This window comes from Hipposideros armiger, unplaced genomic scaffold (genome assembly GCF_001890085.2).
Source record: "Hipposideros armiger isolate ML-2016 unplaced genomic scaffold, ASM189008v1 scaffold_162, whole genome shotgun sequence".
NCBI lineage: Eukaryota > Metazoa > Chordata > Mammalia > Chiroptera > Hipposideridae > Hipposideros > Hipposideros armiger.
The window spans coordinates 11,483-32,602 of record NW_017731512.1 but is presented as its reverse complement, the minus strand read 5'-3'; the positions used below and the strand labels follow the sequence as shown (position 1 = coordinate 32,602).

At 40.4% G+C, this 21,120-nt stretch overlaps 1 protein-coding gene across 1 annotated transcript in view; it reads right to left on the bottom strand.

Annotated features, from left to right (window-relative positions):
* LOC109387542 (interphotoreceptor matrix proteoglycan 1-like) overlaps nucleotides 1-3,641 on the bottom strand; it is a 29,801-nt gene extending 26,160 nt beyond the window's left edge. Inside the window, exon 1 of the mRNA XM_019651529.1 lies at nucleotides 3,066-3,641. Coding sequence (XP_019507074.1) covers nucleotides 3,066-3,641 — 576 coding nt within the window. The remainder of the gene's footprint in view (nucleotides 1-3,065) is intronic.
* Between the last annotated feature and the right edge of the window lie 17,479 nt (nucleotides 3,642-21,120).

Here is a 21,120-nt window from a genome sequence, read left to right as displayed (position 1 = left end):
CTGTGGAGGGCAGTGTCACTGGCCCTCATATGTGGGATCCGAACTGGGGCCCTCTGGCGTCCCAAGCCAGCTCTTAACCAACGCGCCACCCGGCCGGCCCAACATGGTTTACTTTTAACTGTGTACTAAGCATTCAGCTGCTGCTAATCCCATTTATACTCACTTTTCATTATCTGAGGCATAAATTTCAGTTCCTGTTCATTTATTTATTTTTTTATGTATTTGGATTTAATGTGAGATGAGAACACCACTATTTAATGATCTATTTGTGTGATTATGTCCCATATTTCCATCTTTCTATCTGTGTATTGAGATGGATGGGCAGTAGTTATCTTCATGATAAATTGTGAGAACAGAGGTTTTAAAAACCCCAGGCCAGGACCGGCTGATTGGCACGTTGGTTAAGAGTTGGCTTAGGACACCAGCTCTGTGCAGCATTGACCTGGTTCGGATCCCACATGAGGGCCAGTGACATTGCACCCTCTACAGCTAAGATGGTGAACCTGGAGCTGGGCTGCCCAGAGTTGCCGGCGATGGCGTAGGCTGCAGCCACTGTTGCAGTGGGCTGCCATGAACTACCGTGAGTGGCCGGCAGCCAGCGTGAGTGGCTGGCAGACGGCGTGAGCTGCTGTGAGCTGCTGTGAGCAGCTGTCCAATAGCCGTCGACTGATCTGCCTTGCCAGGGAAGAACGCAATGATAATGTCAACATGGGCCAGTGAAGCAATGTCCTCCACAACTAGACTGAAGAACAAAAGGACAGCAACTTGTCTGTCCCCAACCCCCAATTCCCCAAAAAATCTTTAAAAAACAAACAAACAATCAAAGAAACCCCAGGCCAATGCTATCAGCAAAGCAGCAATGCCAGGTTCAGTTTTTTGTTGTTGTTGTTTTAAATCCAAGTAAATAAAAACATGTTCCAAAGTGATCCCAGGGGCAGACTGAGACCTCTGCCTGTGTAAATGGGAAATTTGTTTGGAAGTAACTAATTTGAAATGACCTACTGAAATAAACAACAGCTTAAACATCAACTTGTCTGCTCATGCAGGCGATGTTTCACAGTCAACACAAAAGCAGTGGCATGGAAAGAGCAGGGAACTGGCAGTCAGTCCTGGACCTGTCCCTAAGTAGCCGTGTGACCTTCACTGAGCTCCTTAACCATTGTGTTGTGCCTCAGTGCCCTTATCTGAACTGTGAGGGAGAAGAAAAAGGAGTTCCCTAAGGACTTTTTCCAAACTATAATTTAATGTCAAAAGTATGCCCCCTGGCATTAGGCTTCAGGTTCCCACACCTGCCTCTTTTGAGCCACTGCCACCCTTGAGATCACTTTTCAGAAATGTTTAAAAATCAGCTATGTCTGCCTTGTTCCTGGCCCTGAAAGTAAGCCCGTCATTTATGAGCTGACGAGCCTAGGGAGCACACAGATGCAAGCTGCAATCTCTCAGGCTTGGCCCAGGCCTGCTTTTCCTTTGTCCCTGTCCCCACCCTTCCAGAATTTTGACTCTGACCCTTAACCCACGTTTCGGTCCCTGCCTCCCACCCCCAAGATTATTGTGAAAATAAGATGAAATTTTATACACAGTGTGGAACTTTTTTCAATCTATTCTCTGCTGATTTCTCCCACTTACTTTGGGCTCATTCTTTGCGTCTTAGCATTGCTTTGGAGTCTGGTGGAAATTCCCTGTCTTTACCCACTGTGCAGACAACTAGCTGCTCCCTTCTTCCAAATTCATTCTCTTTTTCACAGGAAGCAGACTGCCTAGCTAGAGACCACATTTCCCAGCATCCCTTGCAGCAAGGTGTGGCCATGTGACTACTTCTCAGCAATTGAGTGTAAGTGTAAGAGATGAGGGCAACTTTGGTGTCACTTGCGTAGGAAATTGCTTGCTCTGCGCTTTCTATCTTTCCCCTTCTTAAGACTGAAAAAGGGATGTACCAGTGACCTAGCTTTGACTGTGTGAATAAGGAAACACCCTTGGGGTTGGCGGAGTTATAAGATGGAAGGAATATGAATCCCTGAATGACACTGTAGAGCAGATCTGGCCGACTCACTAAGTGACAGACAAATAAAGTTGTATCTTATTTAAGTTATTATATTTCTAATCTCTTCATTATGGCAGCTTAGCATGTACTCTAATTACACACATGGGCTAGGTGCACTGGGACTCTGTTCCCTGAGATTGTCTCAAATATCTATTCTCTTCATTGTGGGTGGTGGGGGTGTTAGATTGCACAGTCTTCCTTTAAAGTTCACTTGAAGTATTAGTTTTTATGTGGTTTTAATTTGCATAAGGATTTGACTTATATGAAGCTTACAAATATTTTTCCTGTTATTTTCAGAAATTCTGCAATCTTTGAACTTGTATGCACTGTGTACTTAATTTTAATTGGCCGTGACTGTAGAGTTATCACATGGTCCAGCATTCCTTATTGGATATGCATTTTTTTTATAGTACATTTAGAAATAAAACAAACATGTGAGTTTTGAGGGTGTTTTATCATCAAAGACATAGCCATCATGATAACCTCCTCACTTTCTTTGTTAAGGATCAGGAATGATAATAAGCCATTTAGGCATTTTCAGTTTTACAAAAATGTAAGAGGAACTGAAAAAATATGTTTACACTTGAACTTTTGGCCTCATCTGTGCTAGACCTTTCTAGCTCTGAGTCCTTTCATTAGATGGCTGGGAAACAGTTTACGGCATTATAACTTAGGAAAAGTCTGCTCATATTGCTTTTAAATCCCAAGTTCAGCACTCAGGGGACTCTGTATTACTCCTGGGAAAACTAAATTTGGAAGAACTATCATGAAAAGATCATAAGGATAAGTTTGTTCTCATTAGGCTGGTCAGCAGTGTTTGCCTCCTGTGTCCACCACAAAACTTACTTGCCTATTGGATCTGACTCCATCTCAACATTCTAGCTGAATGCCTTCAGCAACAGCTATCTCAGAGTCTTGTCTCTTCCAACCTGCATTGCTCAAGGAAGCCAGTGATTTTATTATAAAGTAATAATAAAAAAAGAAGAGACACACAGAGAATTAATTGTAAGTAATTCCCACTCACCAGCTGTGTGAATCGTTGTTCCAGAGCTTGGTACTCCAGAGAACTCTTGTTGAACAGGTCGTTGGAGAAGGGCATGTTAGCAACACGCAGACTGAAGAACACCACCAGCTCATGGCCCTGGGTGGCGATGGTCATAGAGCTAGTGGTGATATACTGTAAAGCTTGGACAGGAGTGGTATTCTCCAAGAAATGGTCTGGGGTGGAAACATATCCACTGACTCCTGGTACCTCAGAGGACGGGGGGATGGTAGATAGATCCATTCCATCTAAGTCCCTGACTGTGTCTTGGCTGCTTGTACTCAACCTGCTGTCTTCTGAAGATGCAGACAAATGTGAAATTTCCAGAGCTGACTGGCTGATGGCAGAATAATCATTGGTGGGGATGGTTAGCCCTGGGATTAGTGCAGTCTGGTCAATGGACATCATGTCTGTGGCACTTTGATCAGTCAGAGAGAGGATGCTTGATGCAGTGAAGAAAGGTAAAATTTCCGATAGGGAGGTAGAGGCCATAACAGGTGGAGATAAAGAACCATCCGTGGAGAAACCTTCTGAGACCAATTCATTACGTCCAAGCATTCCCCCAAAGAATAGAAAGAAAAAAAAAATCCAAAGTTAAAGTCAACTTAAAAAAAAACAAACATTTACATTGATTATTTTAATGTTATATTTTTAAAAGAAGAAATTTGTACAGAAAAAGCAGGCAGCCCTATGTCCAAACTCAGGGAGACAGAAGGTAGATCCTGTACCCATTTCATTCAGGCCCAAAACTTCCGGATATATGAAACTAAAAGATTATAGGTTACCTAGAATTTCTGGAATCCCTGCCCAGCCAGACACAGCACATCTAGGAACCAGGTGGTAAAGCTGACTAGGCCACCAGGTGCTGCCAAACCACAGATGGCATTGGAATGGGTTTGCATCCCATGTTCCCACCTATACTCCCAGCCAACTAGCTGTGCAGTTTTGGCACCGAAATTTTATTCACCTTTCAATCATGCAAGTCTGCATTTTGGTTTTTTTTGCAATTGGATTTTTTGTTTTTGTTTTTGGAATCCTGGTTACTACATTTTGGTAGTTTTACTAATTAAAATCTAAATTATGCTTTTCCAAAACTGGATAACCTGACTGAATAACTTGCAAATTTGCAAAAATGATATTGAGAGAATAAAGATGTGGGTTGCACATATAATTTAAACTTTATATTGACCATACAACTTGCTAAATATTTGATAATATTTAAAGGTTTTATCACTTTTACAGGATTATACTTTGATAATTTCTCCTGCCCCTTTGCATTGCTTTCTTGGATAAGTACACAATGAACTACTGAAGTCCATTCCTATTTTGGTGCAAAATTAAAATCAATAAGTATTTAAGAAAGTGGTTATATGAAACTATCAGATAAAGAGATTGGTGTGTTATTAAAATATTCTTATAATCCTAAATATAGAGCCAGTGACAATATTGAAGGCATTAGGTAGCTCAAAACAGGGAGCTTTCTGTGATTACTTCAGTGGCATTTTGGCAAAATGTGGGAAAGCTGTACTGAAATTTAAATGCTAAGCATGATGAATGAACTGTCTGGATGCAGATATAATCTTTGGGCTCTCAGTCAGCTAATTTACTAGAGTGCAATCACCCAAACTGAAATTCCAAGTGAAAAACAGCTCTGAAAGGTGGAATCATATTAGTTTTATTAGTTTCTTAGTTTCTGCCTGTTGGTGAATTGTATCCAGATTTCAGGGAAGCACACTCTATTCTCTCACCTGGGGACGGTGCCTAGGTATGTCTACCCATAATTCATTCAACTGTCAGAAATGACATTTCCTAACATCCAAGATTTCTCTGGATATTCACTTGTAGTTTTATTCAAATCTCCATTGCCATGGAGTGAATGTTTGTATCCTTCCCAAATTCATATGTTGAAACTCTAATCTCCATTGTGACAGTATTTGGAGGTGGGGTCTTTGCGGGGGGGGGGGTTAATCAGGTCATGAGGATAGAGCCTTCATTAATGGGATTAGTGCCTTTATAAGAAGAAACAGGAGAGAGATGATGACCTTCCCTCCCCTCCCCTCCCCCCTCCCTGTGTCTCTGCCATGTGAGGGCACAGCAAGAAGACATCATCTGCAAACTAGAGAGAGGGCCTTCACCAGGAATCAAATCAGCCGGCAACTTGATCTTGGACTTCCCAGCCTCCAGAACTGTAAGAAGTAAATTTCTGTTGCTTAAGCCACCCACGTCTATGGTATTTTGTTACGGAAAGATCTGAGATGAGTAAATGGAAAGACTTCAAGTGCTATTGGTGATTGGATTTGACTGATTTGTGTCATGGGGAAATACATATGTATCTGTATTCCTGTGATGTGATCTCTGTGCTCCCCAGATGATCAAGGTTTGGGAAGAAACACAATGACAGGTGTCTGTTCTACTTCTGGGCCAGCATCTCATTATTCACACCTTTTCCACTGTATAGACTTTAGCCAGATTAAAATAGTCCGCCAGGTCATCAACCAATAAAGCTGAAGTTCTAACTCTTTCCCTTTGTGGCATCTTAACATTAATCATTCACCTTCACAATAAACCTATCAAAGTTATTTCACTGATAAGAATAGTTGGATATTTAAATGGAGGGTTGCTAGATAAAATACAGGATTCTCATTGGAATATACTTATACTAAAAAATTACTTGTTGTTTATCTGAAATTCAGAGTTAACTGGGTGTCTTGTGTTTTTCTTTGCTAAATCTAGCAGCCCTATTTAAATGTGATTTTAAAAGACTCCTACTCTTTCTTGCCTTGATATTGAAACTACTAAGACCATATTCCTCTGAAATAAAAATGTCATCCAAAATTCACCACTACTTATAAATATATTGTAAATAATTAAGTTTTCATTAGATTCATATGTAGGAATTAGACATGGCAGTGGCGCAGGTCATTCGAACATTAAGTTTTGTACACTACAATAAAACAATAAAAGCTAAGGTCATTTATTTCATTGTGAGGTATGCAAAGTCAACAGACTCAAAATAACGTGGCTTTTTAGCTGCCGTGTTTGCGTATGTGTGTGGGTTCCTGTGAGGGTGTGAGATATGTTTATATGTATGTATGCATGGTGGAGATTCTGGTTAGGAGCCCAGCTGCTGGGTGTAGAGTAAAAGCCCATTTTGGTCACTTTCTAGGCAGGAGACCTGTCAAAAAGCAAAGGCCACAGGTGAAATGGTCCAAGCCAAAGGAGAGGAACCCAGGTCTAGCTAAAGTCCAAAGTTAAAGTGTGACAAGCTGGTAACAGGTAAAGACAGGCTCAGCGGGGCCAGCCAGGAGCCCCACTAGAAGCCAGAGGGAGGCCAAGCAGAAGATGAGCAAGATGTGAGGGACAAGTAGAGGTGAAAGACTATTTTAAATGCTGCTAGAAAGGGTCACATATATACTGACAGACACTAAATCATGAACATCAAGTGGTCACCTACTTTATGTTTAAAAACCTAAAAAGACTCTCTAATCTCATTTAGATCTTCAAGTGCCATGATCAGCAAGTTCTTATTTCTATATCAAAGAAATCCATTGTTATTTGTCATAACAAGGATGTTATTGTCTTCTTTTATTTTGGCGTATTATAGAGATGGAACATAAGTGTTTATTCATTCATTCAACAAATAGATATTGATAGCTTACTATGTGCCAGGCACTCACTGTTCCAGGTGTTATGATAAATCAGTGGACAAAACAGATAAAAGTTTCTGGCCCCAAGGAGCTTACCATCTAACAGAGGAAGACATAAAATAAACAAAATAGACAAGGGAAACATATAGTATACCAGATGGTGAGAAGTGCTATGGAAGTAAAATGAAACAGGAAAGAGGCTGGGAATGCTGGGTTTGCAATTTTATGTATAGGGTGGTCCCTGAGTACACAGTGTTTGGGCAAGGCCTGACTATGGTGAGAGAGTATAGCCATGCAGCATCTGTAAATGAAGAGCTAAAGAAGGGTATCTTTCATGCTCCAGGAACAGCTAGCTGGAAAAGCAGCGGGCTATAATGGAGTGCTATACTATCAATCAAGTACGAGGGTGGCTAAAGATATTTTCAAACACACAAAATCTCAAAAAATTCCTCCTAGGCAGTCTTTGTTAGAATGTGTTTACTTAAAATAATGGGGTAAGCCAAGAAATAAGAGGAAATGGGATACTGAAAATAAGTTAGGGAAATCCTCAGAAAGATGATGAAGGGGTATCGTCAGGAGACAGGTAACCCAGGTGTAAAAGGCAACCAGTTAAGATTAGATTAGCCTCAAGACACAGGTATATGCAATGCTTGTATCACCATGCCCTCTGCCATTGCACCAGATTTTTACCTGACAACACTGCTGAAGGATGCGCTCTATGAAACAAGAGAGTAAGCCCAGAGAGAGAAGGCCTGAGGTCTAGGAATCAGGGAATCCGACTAAGGAAGAAGGCCAAGGAAATCCTAAGGACAATAGCAAAGGGAAGTGCCAGGTGATAGCTGTCCGAAAGGCCTAGAGGGTGGTAGTCCAGAGAGAAAGAGAAGGAGGTCTCTGAAAACTGAAAGTGATAAATTACTTGATATAGAAAATTATACTGGAAAGTTTAATGGAGAATTTGAGAAGAATTGGCAATAAGTACAAAGAAAACTAAGCAAATGAAAAAATATCAACAAAAACACTAACTCCAGGAAAACAGAAAGGAAACATAAAGCAAATAGGTCAGCTGTGAATAAAAAAATGTAAACACTGAATATTGATTTAATACTTGTTACCATATTGAGAGGGGATCGTATTGCAAGAAACTTAAATCCTTATTTGAAATAATAGGAAGTCAATAAATGATATAGAAAATCGATGACTCGAAAGTTATATATTATTTAAAAATATAGGAAGAGCAAATGCCAGGAGAAACAGCTAATGGTGTTTAGAGGGACTACTTTTGGTAAGTGGGACTGCTCAGTTGGGAAGTATGAGATAGCAAAATCTGTATTTGTCAGAACACTTTAATATGATGTGACTTTCAAAAAAAATTAAACCTTCATTTTAAGACAATTTTATATTCAAATGCAGTTTTAAGGAACCATAGAGAGTGGCATCAGTGGAAATGTCACAATAAGAAACTCCAAAAGTCAAGTTACCCTTCACATTTGAAAGTTACAGGTAGTAAGTAAGTAGCTCTGATATAATAAGAAATACATATTTGGTCTCTGGCTCCAGTTCTTGACACAGAGCTCCTAAATTTCTGACCCTTGGGCAGCAGCTGGGAAAGTGTGCTGTCAAACCCATTCCAGACGGAAGCTGGGAGCTGTGCATTTTCGCTTGCTTCCCTCTGTGCTGAGCCTGGAGGGAATAGTCATGGGAAGTGCTTATTCCCATTTAAAACTTCCTCTTTGTTTTCTGTGGTTCCAGGGGACTTATGAATGCTGAGCTGTGTGGTTTGGAGCCAGTCCCTCAGGTGGCAGCCATGAAAGTTGGGAACCCTCAATTTATAGTTGGTTGATCAGAAGTACAAGTGCCGGCCTGGGACTTGTGACTGGCATCCGAAGTGGGGGGGGCAGTTTTGTGGAGCTGAGCCCTGTACCTGGGAGGTCTGCGCCAACTCCAGGTACCGTCATAACTAAATTGTAGGACACTCAGTTGGTGTCTGGAGAATTAGAGAATTGATTGATGTGGGAGAAACCCCTACACATGTCATATCAGAAGTGTTGTGAATAGAGAAATAGTTTTCCTTTTCATAGCCAAGCCCTCAGGAGCTCTCGTACCCAGGAGCCCTTCTTGAAACAATGATCTGATGATATATTGCAGCCAACTAAGAGATAAATCAAAACAGAGGACTCAGGAATGTAGAAGCAGTGGTAGAAGGTTTGAGAGTGAGCCCTAAATCCATTGAAATATGGAAATCAGTCCAAGAAGCTGAAGAGGTTGTGGTCGCAGAACGAATTTTAATTTATAAACCTTGACAGTGTTAAAATACCTAATTACCAAAGCTTGGGGTGTGGGAGAGTGAAGATGTTGGATTATGAGTGTTCTGATAATTTTATCTTTCATAGCAGTACATCAAAAATGCTGCCTAATGTTGATACATGTGGTGTAAATTATAATGAGTCCACATTAATATTTTAGGTAATCTTTCTTCTTAGCTTTTAGGGATCTTTTAAGAATGAATATCTCATGATGTTAGGAAGTATTTACCTGAAAATCAGAAATTTCTTGAGTTTCATTTCAGTTGCTTTTTCTTGTTAAAAATCAAGTGAAATTAAATGTAGTCCATTTTATTTGAATGGCTGCACAGAAAAATTCAGTGTTTGTGAAACTACTTCTTTTTAGCCTATCTTTTAAAATATATTGAGAAATATCTAGAATGATAGGTATCATTTAGTTATTTCTTTTCTTTTTTTTTTTTTTTTAAAGATTGTATTAGGGAATTGGGGGAGGGGAACAGTGCTGGGGAATTGGGGAAGGGGAACAGACAAGTTGCTGTCCTTTTGTTCTTCAGTCTAGTTGTGGAGGACGTTGCTTCACTGGCCCTTGTTGGTATTATTATTGCGCTCTTCCCGGGTGAGGCAGATCGGTCGCTGGCCTCTGGACGGCCGCTTACAGCGGCTGTTGGCAGCTCATACCAGCTGCCGGCTGCTCACGCTGGCTGCTGGCTACACACGGTAGCCCATGGCAGCCCACTGCAGCAGGGGCTGCAGCCTATGCTGTCGCCAGCGACTCACGGCATCCCAGCTCCAAGTTGAGCTGTTTTTCACCATCTTATCTGTAGAGGGCAGTGTCACTGGCCCTCATGTGGGATCCGAACTGGGGCCCTGCTGCACAGAGCTGGTGTCCCAAGCCAGCTCTTAACCAATGCGCCACTTGGCTGGCCCATTTAGTTATTTCTAAGTAGCAAAATTTTAGCAACATTATTTTCTTGTTTTTTTTTTTGGTAATTTTTTTCATCCTTTAACATTTTAAATAATGAGACTATATCATTTAAAAAATAATAGTAATTACTATTTTTTAAAAGCCTATTGTTTAGTCCCTCAACATAAATAAACATTTTTTAAGGGAGTGAAGTTTGAATTTATTGAAATCTCCAATGCTATCTCTTCTGCTCCATGAAATACATGAATACACATTACATAAATGTACATTTACATAAATATACATTTTAAGAAGTTTCTCTCCTAGGTGTTATATTTAGATTTTTGTAAACTTCAGATAAAAAATAGCTCCTTGGTTATCTGGGGTAAATGGAAAAATTTCAAATGTACTACATATTAAGTAAAAACCTTAAGCAGAGCCACCACAGAAGAAGCAAAGTATTTCACTACCAAATCCTTATTATTATTAACAACATTAAAATATCATCTGGATTAAAACTGAAACTGGTGAGAAACTAAACTCCTAAACCCTGGAGCACTTCACTGTGCTTTCTTCCTATTTTAGTTAAGTGTTTCAATAAGATTATAGCTTCAAAATCTAGTCTTAGAATCTGAGAAGGCTGGATTGAGGATGGAATGGGAAGAACCTAATATTTATTTGGCACCTGCTAGGTCCTAGGTCCTACACAAGGAATATTTAAAAGACTCTCCATTTACTTTAAGCCATCTTATAAGCTTCCAACTGATTATACATTCTGCACTTGCTACTTGATGTGAATTACTGGAGTCTTTGAAGTATCTTTTTAATTATGTCTCCTTAAGTGAGTAAAGTGGGTAATTCAGAGGGACAGCCCAAAGCTACAAAGATAAGGGTCCTCTCAACCAGTGGTCATCAGTAGAATGAAATATGCATGTCGATATATTCTAACATGAGGCATTCCTTCTCTCAAATCATCAGTCAAAGGCATATTTTTTCCCAGTCTAGCATATTATACTTTTCCTTCACAAAACAAAAATGCTGAATCTATGAAATCTTATTTGACTTAAACCCTGCCTCATATTATATAAAAACTACAGAGCTCAGAGCCACATGACCCTGATTACTTTCTCTTCATTGTTACATGATCTCTAACAGCATTTAGTTTAGAATCAGCCTTGCAGAGGAAATTGTGCGAATACATTTGGAAAAGAGCTCCATCGATATTTTTCCCTGGCATGTGGCCTTAATGAAATTTGTTATTGCCATCTCTGAAGAAATAAACATTTTAGGATGAATGAAGTTATTATGACATGGATTTGACCTGCAAAGATGTCGTAGCTTTTTTTTTTTTAAAAAGATTTTTTTATTGGGGAATTGGGGGGATGGGAACAGACAAGTTGCTGTCCTTTTGTTCTTCAATCTAGTTGTGGAGGATGTTGCTTCACTGGCCCAAGTTGGCACCATCATGTGCTCTTCCCGGGCGAGGCAGATCAGTCGCCGGCTTCTGGACGGCCGCTCACTGCGGCTGCTGGCCGCTCACGCTGGCTGCTGTCTACATACGGTAGCCCATGGCAACCCACTGCCACAAGGGCTGCAGCCTAGGCCGTTGCCAGCGACTCACGGCAGCCCAGCTCCAGGTCAAGCTGTTGTTCAGCATCTTAGCTGTAGAGGGCAGTGTCACTGGCCCTCATATGTGGGATGCGAACCGGAGCCCTCTGGCGTCCCAAGCCAGCTCTTAACCATCGCGCCACTCGGCCGGCCCTGTTGTAGCTTTTAATAGCATGGCCATAATTCAATTCTGAGTGGCTTCTGAATTATTTATTCCAAGACTATTGAAAAGGTTGTGGTTTTCCAGCTTTGACTTGCAAAGTGAAATAATCAATGTATTTTTCTATTAATAACTTTATATGTACTGATGAAATAATAAAGATAAAGATTACATAAAATATGAAATTGGGTCTGTGTAAGGCACACAAAACAGTATATAATATGGTAGCCTCCAATATGGTCATTGATGATCCTTGCTTCCTATTATTCATATCCTCATATAGTCCCCTCCCATATTTATAGGGCTGAATTCCATAGAGTGCTATGGAAGTGAGGATGTATGATTCGAGACTAGGCCATAAAAGATATTACTTCTTCCACCTTGCTCTCTTGAATCAATTGTTCTGGAGGGAATCATCTGCCGTAATGTGAGGACTCTGAAGCAGCCATGTAGAGAGGCCTTGTTGCAGTCAATTTGCCAGATATGTGAGTAAGTCACCTTGGAAGGAAATTCATACCCGTGTCAAGAACTGTAGGGCCGGCCGAGTGGCGCGATGGTTAAGAACTCGCTTGGGACACCAGAGGGCCCCGGTTCGGATCCCACATATGAAGGCCAGTGACACTGCCCTCTACAGCTGAGATGCTGAACAACGGCTCAACCTGGAGCTGGGCTGCTGTGAGTCCCCGGCGACGGCGTGGGCTGCAGTCCCTGTGGCAGTGGGTTGCCATGGGCTACCGTGTGTAGCCAGCAGCCAGCGTGAGCGGCCAGCAGCCAGCGTGAGCGGCTGTCCAGAAGCCGGCGACTGATCTGCCTTGCCTGAGAAGAGCGCAATGATGGTGCCAACTTGGGCCAGTGAAGCGACGTCCTCCACAACTAGACTGAGGAACAAAACGACAGCAACTTGTCTGTGCCCCTTCTCCCAATTCCCCAGCACTGTTCCCATCCCCCCAATTCCCCAATAAAAATCTTAAAAAAAAAAAAAAAAAAGAACTGTAGTCTCAGGTGACATCTTGACTGTAGCCTCATGAGAAACTCTGAGCCTGAACCACCCAACTAAGCCATTCCTAGATTTCTAACCTACAGAAACTGGGAAGAGATAATAAATGTTTATTGTTGTTTTCAGCCACTAAGTCGTAGAGTCATTTATATGCAGCAATAGCTACCTATACACACAGAAACTCTCAAAAGCCTGGCATTGCAGGATTTTAGGTCTAGCAGTCCCTGACTCTGGCTTTTATCAGGATATCACAAAGAATCTGGCTTTTGGTTTAAGATAGTATTTTAAAACATATCTCTCTTATTTTATGGGAATGCATCATAAATGACATAAAATGTGCTGAGAGATTGTATCAGTGTTCTGATCTATGATAGGAACATTAAACGCCAATCTATTTACAGGGAAGCTTTTAGAACAGGATGTGTGTTTGTATTTATGGTAGGAAGGAGGGAAAAAATGATTAGAAAGAAGGACAGAGACACAGACATAGACTGTAAGCTCAGGAACATGATTTCTAGTATTGGTTTTGCCACTCTGAGCTGCACTTACCTAACCTAGTTTGCAATAAGCTACCTCCATGCCAGGTTTTCCCAGCCCTACCAGCTCAGTCCCCGTTTTTCTAACAAATATTTTGTAATGCCCCTTTTATGATCCTGAAATGAGGTTAATCAAGAACATAGTCAAGCTAATACATACTTTCAAAGAGGTCCATGCATTGTTCAAATTGTAACATAAAGGAGAAATAAAAAATAATTTATAACATGTATTTCAAAAGGCATCACAATACCATAAGACAAAGTAAAGCAGATGATTGTACTTATATGAGAATATCTATAAATACACTCTTTCATTGCTGGCATATTTTATTATGGCTTTCTTTTCCATGTGCTCTTTTTAAAAATTTTCATAGATATCTACTAACAACCATTTGAGGAAGGCAAGATAGGTGCTATACCCCATCTACAGATAAAGAATCTGAGAACGAGGAATCTTAAAAGTCCTTCTCAAACTTGACTTATGACAGGTTCAGCACTAAAGCTCAATTGTCTTTTTTTTTAAAATTTTATTGTTAGTTTCAGGTGTACAGAACAATGCACTAGTTATCCTTTTCACCCTCACAAAGTAACAACCCCCCTCCCGCCATAAAGCTCAATTTTCTAATGTATCCATTTTATGCCCACAAAAAAAGCCAAAAAGTTGTTGATGTTTTCTTTTTTGCCAGGGCTTCATTCATTCATTCATTCATTCACATGTGCATACTTGCATTCATTCAACAAAAATTACTGACTATCTACCATCTGCCAGATACTTGTAAGGCACTGGGACAACAGCCATAAACAAAATAAATATACTTCCTGCTTCAGGTGTCTATAGTAGCTGAAAATACAGCAACAGCAATAGCTCCAACTTATTGAGCACCTTCCATGTATGGTAACATACCTAAAGGTCACGTCCAAATTATAAGGTACTATCACCTCCAATGTGCAGATAAAGAAACTAAGGCATAGAAAGATGAATAAACTCTTAATATAGTATCAGTGATAAGGTACTTAATTAGGCTGTATACTTAATGTGGCAATATACCCATGGTCTCAAAGAACAATGGGTAGCTTAGCAAGGTGCTAGATCTAATATGTGTTGTAAGGAGTTGGAAGGAAGAGAGGTGGGGGTGGGAACATTGGATAAAGTGGCACTGCTGAACCCTTGTGAGTGACATGCTGCTTGCAGCACAGAACAAGGACCTGCCAGTCAGGGGCATACAGGTTTACTAACATGTGATATAAAACAAGAAGGTCAGCTTTTTACTTTTCCATAATGAATCTAAACTGCCAAAATCCTATTTTCCAGGTGGTGTAACTGTCTTCAAGTGCTGGGAGAAGGTCTACGGACAATGATGCCCTTCTCCAGTTTGGTTAGGGAGAAGCCCAGGGGCTGAGATCTGAGCGACCTCTCAGCAAGAAGTCCAGGGAAACCTTTTTACAATGAAAACAGACTGTGGAATTTTTTACTTAAGGAAAATGACATCAAGTACATTTTAACAGTTGTGAGTCTGTTTATATTCCTCATAAAATTTCACAATAAAAGAGCAATTGCATTTATGAGCAGTAAACTTCTTCGCAGAACATCAACTCCCCGTGTTCAACCCCAGGTCTTCGCGTGGCTAGTGCTGAAATTAATGAGCCGAATGTAGATTGAAAGACTAAGAGTCAAGATACTTGTGAGGAGCAAAGGCAGGTTGAATCAAGTGTGAGGAATGGAAATCTGATGCCACACCGTGTTGGCGGAGGAGCTGCTCAGGGTCCAACCTGCTGAGTAGGTGCCCTGAACCATGTCTCAATGTTCAAGCAAGGCTGTTTCAAAGACAATCACACACTTATGGGATGGTGAAGTTTTAAAAAGACGTAATGCCAAATGAGCACATTTGAAGGGGACGCTGTGTTCATGAATACTAAAAAGTGGACAAAATATATTAGATATGTGTAAGGTTAACTCATTGTGAGTTAATATTATATATCAAACCTTACGAAACATTTCCCCAGAAAAATGTAAACATGAGTAGCAGGGTTATCAAGCAGAGACAATACATGCAAAGGCACAAAAGTGGAAGAGAGGAAGATACCCATTAGATAGGGAGTAAAATCAACATGACTTGGACAATGGCTGGATGTGAGTGGCGTGAGAAGAAAAAGTCTTGGGTGATTTATAGGTTTCCACTTGGGGGGTCACTTTCATTGATGGTGATTGTCTTCATTGTGACAGGGGATATAGGAGGAGAAGCGTCTGTGTTTCTCATTTATAATCTGTAAAATGGGGAGAATAGCCATCCTGTGCATCATATGGCATGGTGTAGAAACAAGTTAAGTAAGAAGGCATGAAAGAGCTTTGGGAATGTTAAAGGCCAAGTATAAGTTATAATTAGATCTATTATTGTGGAGCAGTGGTTTTCTAGGTGTGTCTGGGACCCCCAGCAGCATCAGAGTCCCTGGGAGTTGGTTAGAAATGCAAACTTGCACCACCCAGATCTACTGAATCAGAAACTCTGGGGGAAGGCCCCAGCAATCTGCGTTTTAACAAGCCCTCCAGGGATTCTGATTCCTGGAAATGTTTGAGAACTCTGGTAGAGGAAAACGGTCTATACTATGTTTCAGCAAAATGGACAGTGATTGGAGCACAGTGAGGCAGCCCAGCCTAGGGCTGTCCCTGAAGAGGATGGAGAACAACACTGTTATTCCACCCTCAAATCTGGTAGCTCCTACTTCATCCACAGGTGCCTCTTTATTTTATTTTACTGGTAAAGACAGGTCAAGAAGAGCGACGTGAACATTTATGTTTAATATCAAAGGCAAGGAAATTCAACGTTAGGCAGTAGCTTTGAACTCAGAGGTGTAATAAATCCATAAGTCAACCCATTGAAGTTTCTTTTGAAATGTTCTACCATTTGACATTTAAAATGCTTTTTATATCATCAATGAATGTCATTTTGGGAAAAAAATGACATTTTCTGCTGTATATCTGTAGATCTTGTTAAAAAAGCAAATACATGTTAAAAAGCATGTTTAAATTCCCAGGATGCTGTAAATTCAAGCTGGTTAACAACTTTCTTTGTTTACTTCTTAATGGAATATAAATCCCCCACAGGAAGAGAATTGGTATGATAGTTTTTAGTGGTTTTTGCCAAGTTACAGTTGAAGGAGATATTTGTATTTCAGCCACTTAAAACAATCACTTCCTGCCTCAGTGAATTCTGAAAGTTGGTTCTGTAAGTACATATTTTAAGGACATTCCTAGAGTACATCATATTCTGTCAGCTAGAGGGAATCATTATGTGCAAAGAAGGGAAGAATGCAATAGACTGGTTCTAAATTTGTTTTTAAAGGATAGTTTGGAAGCATGCACTTTTTGGAGGATACTTTAATAGCTCCTGTTGGAGCTATTTCAAACTCAAATTTCAAAACATTATTCATCCCTGAGTGATCTACAGAAAGCAACTGAATTGCCTTTAGTCCATTTGATGCCTGGTTAATTTCATGCTCTTGGTATTGACAATTGTACATAAAATATGATATTTTACCTGCTTTAACTTTCACAAGATTCTGAAAAAATTGCAAGATTTATTAAGAGTAATGAACTATATTTGAATAAATCATAGCCTAATCATATGTTAACATTGTCATAAAAAAATTCAGTTCCAAAGGATATTATAGGTTGTGGTAAGGAGAGGGTTTACAGTACCCTGCAAAAGCTGAATGCAGAGGTAATATGAACATTAAGAACAAAATCTGAATAACCAGGCAACGGTTTATAATTTACTATCTGAATAAAGAAAATGTATTCAAACTCTCCTTATGTGCAGTGAAGAATGCCCGAATCATTGTTTTCTTTTTGAGCAAATCAGCTCTTTTTATTTTAACATTCTAACCATGGTGAGAAGATAAAGTGTTACATTGATGAGGCTCACATTTGCACCTATGACCTTGCATCAACCATGGCACTTTATGACTCCCACTGCCACTAAAAGAAAGGCTGGGGACATCCCCATATTTAAAATCCAGGGTTACCATCATTATCACTAACTTCCATCCATTATCTATCACCCATCCCTCCATCCATTTATTCGTCCATTCATCTAGAAAGTGTCCTTGGGGCAGAAGAAAACAAGATAATAGTAAGAGTTAGTGTAACTAACAAAGATGAGGGGGATTGCTTCAATTCAAGGGCGTGTTAAAATGGATGACTATTGTATTATAAATCAAGATGTTAGCACTCAATGGCAATGCTCCCAGATGATTATGTTGTTTATTACTGTATTGAAACTGATAGATTTGGGTACTCAAGGAGATATTTTCGTGGGAAAACAAGCAATTCTGTAGTAACTTTAAAATTACTTAGCACATAGGAAGAGAGTTTCCTGTATTTAATTAAGTGTAAACAACAAGGGAATACTTTTGAAGTACAATAACCTGAGTGTTTGTGGCTCTCACAATATTGGGAGTGAAGTGTTTGGATAGCAAGAGGTCTTGATTGATGTCAGCTGAGCAATGTTTCATGCTATTGCTACAAATGCCATATTGTTACTTGGTGATGGGACCCCTTATGAACTGGGCTCCGAGCTGATCCTGGGCTTGGTTTCCCTCAGTTATTCCTTGCCCTTCCTCCTGCTCTGTTTTAGTGAGGTGGGGTTGGGGTGCTGACCCCTGTAGGTTGCTTTTCAAAGGCCTCTGTATCATCTGGTTTCTGGCTAGGTTTGGCCAATGTAAGCATTGGTGGGCAGGAAGAGTAAAAAGTGGGGGCTATTTCTCCTTGTGTGCTCAAGTCGCTGTTCTGGCAATAATTCTGTCTCCTGTGTGTCTCCTGTTCCTTCCGCATAGGTGCTCCAGGATTCCAGCGTGTCTCCAGGTAAGTTGGACCCTGGATTCTGCTAATGCCTCCTCCTTCTTTTGTCTCTCTAGGCGAGAGGCAGGAGCAGCACCCACTCTTCCTAATCTCTGGGTAACCCCTCTCTCCTGTTGGGCTTGTTGGCTACTCCTCTACCTGAGTAACACATTCCCTGCATTAAATTCTCTTTCTTGGAAATAACAGTTTTAACCATTATAAACTGCTTATGTTCAACTGTTTTAAGCTTTAAAATTGGCAGCCTAATGCCTGAAGTAGTTTCTGAGATTTTTTCTGGTTAGATTCTGACTGCTGTGGTTTAACTAAGGAAGGGAACCTTCCTACCAAAAGGACATTCGAATGCTGGCCCTGGCAGAGCTGATGCCGTGGGCAGAGAGCACAGGGGCCCAGAAGGCAGAGCTGGCTGGGCCAGGACGCAGGAAGCAACACAAATGCCTGGCCGAGCCAGGGAAGGCACTAGGGCAGCCAGCGTTTTCCAGGTGGGACCAGATCAAAGACTATAATTTTAAATAGACTGGCTGAGTCATTAGGGAAGAGAAAATAGCTGAACCCTACTACACAAGGTTTATATTTCAACGAATACATGAAAATATTAACACATTTCTCATTGAAAATAATGCTTGAGTGATTTACAACAAATCCTTCCGTTGTCATTATACATACACCTGCCTATATTGTTTGTGTTGTCATCTGGACTGTTTCACCCCTACTCCATTATCTGACACCAGGCTGCTGGACGAAGATTCGAGAGCAGTACCGCTTATATAACAGAACAAGGTTTTAGCAAGACTTCGTTCTGTTTGTGCGTACCCATTGGATTCAGAGGCAAAAGGAAAAACGTGTGCCTCTGTATACACTTAACAAAATATCTTCCATAGTGTGAGCCAAATGGAAAAAGTTAATAAAAGCACTACGGTGAAAAATATGACCTCATGTTGTGAAACCTCACGTTGTCCAAACTGCACCATGTCAACCCTCATAAGCCTGCCTGAAGAGGGGGATGCCAGGGCCACACAGGCCGTGAACGGTGGGCAGACTAGACATAACGGCTCCTGTCATATGATGATGCTAGTCTGTAAAACAAACAACAGCTTATCTTCATTAATTTTTTAAATAGGCAATGTTTTTCCTTTCTTGCAATTGATGGTGACTTTTTAAATTAAATTTATTGGAGTAACATTGGTAATTAACATTATATAAATTTCAGGTGTACAACTTTATAATATGACATCGGAATACTTTATTGTGTGCTCACCAACTGAAGTCTAGTCTCCTTCCACACCATATATTTTACCCCCAAATGTTTGATTTTGTTTATCATCAGTTTTTTGCATTACTTCTGATTTTTTGAAATATTGCATTTAAATTTGATCTTGATTACTGAGATTTTCTGCTCTCCCCTAGATTTTTGTGCCTGTGGCTAGTGCCTCACTCATGGCACCCAGACCTTACCCTGCTTGGGTGCTACATGTTACAAATGCACAGAAGGTGTGTTGAGATTAGGTGAAGAGGAAGAAGAAAGAGAACCGGCCAGGCTAGTTGGGGCAGTAATCTATGAAAGGATTCTAAGGAGTTGAGGAAAAAATACCCCAGTGTAGACTAGAAGCCTTAATAATTATTATAATAAATTCTGAGGAAAAAACCAGGTCCATCAAATCCTGGGCAGATTGACTTTGAATTGGTGGTGAGGCCGCCGCAGACACAGATCTAGGTAGCAATCTGCATAAAGATAGTACATCATGGGTTTGCCAAGAAAATTTAAAATTGGGGAAAATGGCTTTAGAGTAGAAGAGAATGACACTTGTAATATAACTTGTCCTCAAGCAAAGTAGATATCAATAACGAGGGCTGAAAAATACCATTCTGGAGATATTGCTATAAACTGCATAACGTCAAATTGGATCTCTTGCTCAGCCTGGGCTTCATAAGAGGAAGAAGAAAATATTAGCAATGAAGACAGAAAATGAGACTTCCCCCAAGAGAAATAAATTGAGAAATTCATTAGCTTGTGTGTGAAGGCTACAAACCAACAAAACCTCAGATGACTCTCATGAAAACAGGTGCGTTTCATATCTTTTGCATATAATGAAATCAATGGATTAAATTGCTCCAGAAACAAGACTTTTAACATAGATGAAATCTCAGGAAAGTTTTCTCAAAATCATTTTTTCTTTCTTTTTCTAGCCAGAATTCGGGGCACTCATAGGTGATTCATGCCAAGAAGCATAATGAATATTAATTAAGACCATAAGGGACCAGGTATAGTAGTACTAGTTCTCTGTTCTTTAGTTATGCTTAACTTCCTCTTTGCCTAAGAAGAAAAAAACCTCACTGAGATGGGTGTGAAGTGAAAAGATTCAACTGGATGAGAAATACCTAGATCATCAGCAAGCCCCCCCCCTCCCCCCATAAGTCTTCCCTTCTTTGTCACTGCCCAGGAAGATGGGGGTGGGGAGTCTTCTTTCTGGATGTCAGTCCGACATTAGTCCTAAGTATTCTGTCTCATTTCCATGGGCAGTCATTAGGAATACCCTTCGTGCAATGTGGGAGTCATGAATCAAGTTTATAAGAATGTTAGCAGACTACAGGTATACAGCACAGCAGCAGTGTGGCTTTGTCCAACTTCAAAGACAAATCTACTTCCTCAAATTAGTTGTGATTTTCTCCTTTCCCTGAGCTAGTATCCCAACCCTCATCCTAGAGTAAACGTTAATCTTTTAAGTGGGTTCTCCCAGAAAGTATCAAGTTGCAGCCCCAGGTCCCATTTCCAGAATTGATGGTTCACCATTACTATTCTATTCCCATGATCTTTATCCTTGTTCGGCTTTCCTTTATGCTGTCCTGTAGATCCCATGATTAAAACAAATATTTCCCACAATTAAAAAGTGCCTTTAGCTATTTCAGTTGTAGTCTTTCTATTTCATTTTCCTTCTCCTGGCCTAGCTCCTCCTTTCCACTACCCAGTTCTCCCGGCTGTAATACTTCTTGCTGTGTTTTTTTAATATTGTAAACCATTATGTCTAACTACCTTACTTAAATTTGACA